The sequence below is a fragment of the Elephantulus edwardii genome, unplaced genomic scaffold (assembly GCF_000299155.1).
Source record: "Elephantulus edwardii isolate Elephantulus edwardi_28Jun2011 unplaced genomic scaffold, EleEdw1.0 scaffold00089, whole genome shotgun sequence".
Taxonomy (NCBI): Eukaryota; Metazoa; Chordata; class Mammalia; order Macroscelidea; family Macroscelididae; genus Elephantulus; species Elephantulus edwardii.
The window spans coordinates 12,309,457-12,315,444 of NW_006399839.1; the positions used below are offsets into that span (position 1 = coordinate 12,309,457).

Below are 5,988 nucleotides of genomic sequence, written 5' to 3' on the forward strand. Positions count from 1 at the left end.
TTAAGGGTAAACCAAATTCTTGCATTTGTGAACCCCTCCTTCCTGAGTCAAGCAGAAGGTCTTCTATAGAAAGAGCTTGGCTTCATTTGCATTTAATTCTCTTTGTGATTTACTTCCTGGTATTTTCAATAAAGATACAGAGAAGCTTGGCTTGGGGTCTTCAGTCGAGAACTGAGAACTGCTGGCCCCCTGTTTTATGCTCTCTGCTCTATCACATTCCCGGCTGTTTGTCTCATTATTAATAATTATAAAATTATTCCATTCTTTGGGACCCTCGGTCTGCAACAATTAACGACTTTTTGTTTATACTAAAACAGAAGTAAATAACATTTAGTGACAGTGTGCTCTGCTTTCACATACTCTGGGCATGTAATCAGAGGGAAACAATCCTTAAAAAAGACATCATGCTGGGAAAGGTGCAGAGTTGAGAAAGAGGACCCTCAAAGAGAAGCTTGGGGTTTTTTAATTGGAATGTCTGTTAATTGAGATGGTAATGAAAGTTTATAAAGAACTTGGATTTCCATATTTGTTCATTGTTGCACATTTTCCTTCCTTCTTCTCCCCACCCCCCGCCCCCAGTTCGCTTTTTTCCTTGGGGAAAAAAAGTTCTTTCATTGTACAGTTCTCCCCCACCAGACCACTTTACTGTGCAGCTCTTATTCTGGACCTTCATCATGCCAATAGTACCTAACCATATATTCCTTTTATATAGTTCTCTCCCTCGTCTGTTTCAATGCTGTGTACATTATTTATCCTCTCTTTTCTTAGTTTCTCCCCAACCCCCATATCAGTCCTGTTCTTTTTTAAAATTTTTTTAAACAATTTTGTTATTTTTTGTGTGAGTACAGTAAAATCAGATCTTTCTGGTACAAGAAGAGATTGCCCCTCCTTCTCCAGCAGAGCATCTGGTGGATTTGAACCACATACCTCTGAGGTTGCAATGCAGCTTCTTGCCACTAGGCCACCAGAGCTTCCTATTATTTGTCTTTTGTGACTGAGATATTTCACTCAGCATAATGTCCTCCATGGTCACCCATTTTGTATAATATTTCATGAATTCTTTGTTTTTCAGTGCTGCATAATATTCCATTGTGTGGTGGATATACCACAGCTTCTCTATACATTCATTTGCTGATGGGCACTTGGGTTGTTTCCAACTCTTTGCTATTGTGAACAAAACAGCAATAAACATGGGTGGACATAGATCTGCTTGGGTGGCAGTTCTGGTTTCTTTAGGGTGTATTCCCAGTAGTAGAATTGCTGGGTCAAATGGTATTTTCTTTTTTTTTTTTTTTTAGTTGTCTTTATTATTATTATTGTTATTAATTTTAATTAAAATTTACAAAGATTTTGGATTTCCATCCATTCATTGTTGCACTTTTCTCCCTGCCCATCCCTCCCCTCCAGTTTGTTCTTCTCTTTGAAAATTAAAAGAAAAATTATTTCATTGTTATATAGTCCCTCCCCTCAAGTCCACTCCACTATGCAGCCTTTGTTCTGGACTCATGTCATGACAATAATAGCTAATCATATATACCTTTTAAACAGTTATCTCTCTCATCTGTTTCAATGCATAAGTAATTTAAACCATCTTTCTCAGTCTCCCCCCCGCCAACCCCTAGGTCAGTCCCGTTTTACAACAGTGGCAGTACGCAGTATTTGTCCTTTTGTGACTGAGATTTTTCACTCAGCATAATGTCCTCCAGGGTCACCCATTTTGAATAGTATTTCATGAGTTCCTTGTTTTTCAATGCAGCCTAATACTGCATGGTAAGAATATACAACAGCTTCTCTACCATTCATTTGTTGATGGGCACTTGGGTTGTTTCCAACTCTATGCTATTGTGAACAAAGCCAAGATAAACATGGGTGTGCATAAATGGTATTTTCTATTTGCAACTTTTTGAGAAAGTGCCATAGTGCCTTCCACAGTGGTTGCACCCTTTTACACTCCCACCAGCAGTGAATAAGGGTTCCAGTTTCTCCACAACCTTGCCAGCATTTGCTATTCTTGCTGGGCTAAGATGATATCTCATAGTTGTTTTGTCAAAAAGATGTATTGTACATCTAAAAAAAAAAAAAGATGTATTGACAGTGACCGTAACAATGTGCTCAGACGTGGGAAATTATGAGAATGACACAAGATTGGGGAAGGTTCTGTTTGTTCATAGGGTCACTGAATCAACGACACCTAACATTAACACACAACTCATTATTTTGAGTGAAGACTTGAAGAAAGCACTTTTAATATTAATATGCCAACAGGCCATGTCTTACGTCTATGCCCTGATGACCCTAATGCCACCCTTAAGTTCGGGGGTGGGGGCTGGGGGTGGGGAGGGCGGCAGCCATCTTTCCTGTAGTCCGACAAACTACAACTCCTGGCAGCCCTTGCGGTAGGGCCGCTCCACACACAACAAATCCCGGCGTGCCTCGGGGCGGCCCGGGGTGGAGGGTTCTAGAAGGCGTGACGTGGGGTCCGAAGCGGGCTCGGGAGCAGGCGCTTCTCGTCAGTCGCTTGTCGGCCGTCGCGGTGGCAGCAGCTATCGGGCCTGGGGACGCGGGCGGGCGGGAGGCACCACGGAAGCAGCGTCCTCGTCCCGCCGCGCCATGGCTGCCCTCGGCCGGCCCTTCTGCGGACTGCCCCTGAGCAGCGCCTCGGACTTCCTGCAGCCGCCGTCTGCCTTTCCCGGCCGGGCCTTCCCGCCGGGCGCGGATGGCGCCGAGCTGGCCCCGCGGCCGGGCCCCCGCGCTGCCCCGAGCAGCCCCGGCAGAAGCGCGGCGCGCGGACGGTGAGCAGGCGGGCGGGAGACGCGCTCGGGCTCGTTAAACCTCGGGGGACCCTTCTTCCCCCCAGTTTACAGACAGGGACACTAAGCCCCGGAGCCGTTAACTGTAGGACCCCCGAGATCGCCCAGCCCGAGAGGCTGCGGTTGATGATTGCCCGGGCCGGGCGATCGGACCCGGGAGCGTCCCATGCTCCGCACTTTGTTCAGTGCCTCCGGGGCGCGATTTTCTCCTCCGCAGAATGGGAGCAGAGCGGTCTGCCTTTCTTCTGAGTACAAGCGAGGGCTTAAAAATGCTTAAATACGGTGCCTGCCCCGAATGGGCTCCATCCCGCCAAATTGACTTTGCAGCATCGGAGCTTTCCGTGTGCCCATATCGGGCCCACCAGTCCCCGTCTGGCCCTGTGACCTGCCTCCATCCCGCTCGGCCAGGGAAGGGACACTGGTGCGTGCAGGGCGGGCGGGATGAATGGAGCGGGCGGGGACGGATGGATGCTGGACGGTACAGCAAACATTTCTCAGTTTTAACTGATTTTTGTTTGTTTCCAACAGTGTTTTGCTTCACTGTAAAAAGAAACACAAGCGAGAGGAAGAGGATGATGAGTAAGTTTCAGGCGTTGTTTATTCACTTCACTCTTGTAGCCTAAACTACTTGTTTTAAGCGAGGAAGGAGTGCGTGCATTTGATGTCTCTGGAAGCAGCAGTTACAGTCGTGCCCTTTTGGGGAAGAAGACCTGGGTGTGTGGCATTGGGAAGTTGAAGATGTCACCATAGAACCTGTTGAAATAGAAAGAGTTGCAAGTGTGCAGAAAGATAAAGGTTGGAAAGCTTTAGCATCCACACTCTCAGTTCTCTTCCTCACAGGAAACCTCTTACTGTACTCCTGTTTCTCCTTTAGAAGATAATCTAAGATTTACTGGTTGTGTAAATCAAAAGAGACCCATGTTGAGTTGATTCCAACTCCTCGTGACCTTACAGGACAGGAGAATTTTGCCCCGTAGGAGCTCAGGTTAGTGTCCTGTTGCTAAACTAGAAGTCTCAAGATTTACAGCCTTGGGAACTCCAGTAGTGTGTGGTGACGGTGAGTCATAGCTGATTTGACTACATGGCAGTGTGTTTGGTTTTTCTGGTTATGCTGTTGGTGTTGTGGACTGTCAAGTCTCTAGCTGTTTTCAGAGGCTGTAAATCACATTGGGTGAGACTGCCTGTCCTTTTCCCCCAAGGAGCAGCTGATGGATTTGCCTTTGGGTTAGCAGCACAACTACTTACCACTAAGCCAGCAGAGCTCCCTGATTTTGGTTACAAAAGGCTGCGCTCTTTCTGAAAGCAAAGTGCCATCTCTGTCTCCCTTAAAGCACCAACCTTTTGGTTAATGAGTCTACCACCAAGTCCCTTGGGAATTTTCTCTCTCCGCAAAAAAATCAAACCCGTGGCCCTCAAGTTGATTATGACTCATAATGACCCTGTGGGACAGAACGGAACTGCCTCAGAGGGATTTCAAGGCTGGAAGCTTTACTGAAAGGAATTCTGGTGATACTGTCTTGTGTAAAGTTGCACTGCTAAAGCACAGTCTACACATCTCCAAAGGCTCAAATCCACCAAACCCTCTATAGGAGAAAGATGACAAGTCTCCCTCCTCTTGGAATTTACAGCCTTGGAAACATAATAGATGGTCACTATGATTTGATAGTAGATTTGAGGATTATTATTTTTTTTTAAGCTTTACTAAAGCAATTGCTGCATCTTTCTCCCGATAGGTTTCACGTTTTGGTTAACAGCCAAACACTTAACCACTGTGCCACCAGGGTTCCTGAGGGCAATGTATAGATACTGAACTAGTTTTCTTTGATTTTTTTAAAATTATTTTTAACTAGTTTTCTATTGAGAAATTGTTATTTTAAAACTTGTGCTGCTACAAACGAAGGAACTCTTGAGTTTCTTTTTTAAGTTATATTTTACCCATTTGCAGCTTGGTTGATGGATTACTAAATAACAAGTTTATACTCTTGTTAGCAATGGAAATGCCCTTTTTTCATCTTCTCATCAGAGTATAACTTTAAATATTCATTATCAAAAGTAAAAATTTCCCGAGAGAGAAAATGCATCCACGTGACTGACTAGCAAATGGAAGAGTGCTAACAGCATTTGTCTTTAGGGCATGCATGATAAAACCACAATGAGATGCCACTTTACCATCCGATGCTGTCAAAGATGTAGGGCAGTAGGGGGTTCTTACCCATTATAAATAGGAGTATAAACTGAAACAATCATTTTAGAAAGCAATTAGGTATTATCTAGTCCAACAGTAACCCCATCCTGGTTAATACATACCTTAGAGAAGTCCGTAGGTGCAACAGATAGAAGAAAGTCATGAATGCATTATTTATAATAGCTTTAAGCTGAATGTATCTCAACAGTAAAATGAATAAATTTTTTATTATTATTTTTTTTTTATTTTTGTGTGCGTGTACCATCAAATCAGATCTGACTGGTACAGGAGGAGATTGCCCCTCCTTCCCCGGCAGAGCATCTGGTGGATTGGAACCATGCACCTCTGGGATTGTAGTTGCAGCTTCTTGCCATTAGGCCACCAGAGCTCCCCAAATGAATAAATTATTAATTCATGCAATAGAATCCTATACAGTGAAAAAAAATAGCTACTTCACAAATCAATGTGGATTTGTCTTAAAAACATTATATAAGCAAAGGAAATACTGTTGAGAATGTATACAGAATAATTCCTAAAGTATCAAGTTTAAAAAAATCAGGAAAGATGGCATCATTTAGAGATGTAGACCTATAGACATAAGGCACACAGTTTGAATCCACCAGCTGCTCTAAGCAAAAAGGAAGGACAATCTCCCATGCGGTTTACAGCCTCTGAAAACCCTCTGGAGGGTCAGTATGAGTCAGTTCCAACAGGAGGGTACATAACCATAACCACCACTACCTATATGCATAATGCATTTTTTGAAAAAGGAATAATTCTATACATAACAGTGTTTACCTCCAGGAAGTAATATTGAGGCTGTTGACAGTATTCTAGATCTTGAGTGTTTTCATGCTTGGTTGCTTTTGTAACTATTTATCATGTTTGACTCTTTTATGTGTATAGGACTTTATGGTTTAAAAGCTTCAAGAAATTAGCTTACTTCCGAGTTGTAAAACAACCCAGTGCTAGATGGAATTTGCTCCAGGACTT

General features: G+C 43.7%; 1 protein-coding gene across 3 annotated transcripts in view; it reads left to right on the forward strand.

The window, feature by feature from the left end:
* The first annotated feature begins 2,610 nt into the window (after positions 1 to 2,610).
* Positions 2,611 to 5,988, forward strand: part of CCDC117 (coiled-coil domain containing 117) — a 16,391-nt gene continuing 13,013 nt past the window's right edge. For 2 of the 3 annotated variants that reach the window (XM_006890474.1, XM_006890476.1), the window contains exons 1-2: positions 2,611 to 2,792; positions 3,339 to 3,389. In XM_006890474.1, coding sequence (XP_006890536.1) covers positions 2,611 to 2,792; positions 3,339 to 3,389 — 233 coding nt within the window. The remainder of the gene's footprint in view (positions 2,793 to 3,338; positions 3,390 to 5,988) is intronic. The other variant, XM_006890475.1, reaches the window with a different exon arrangement.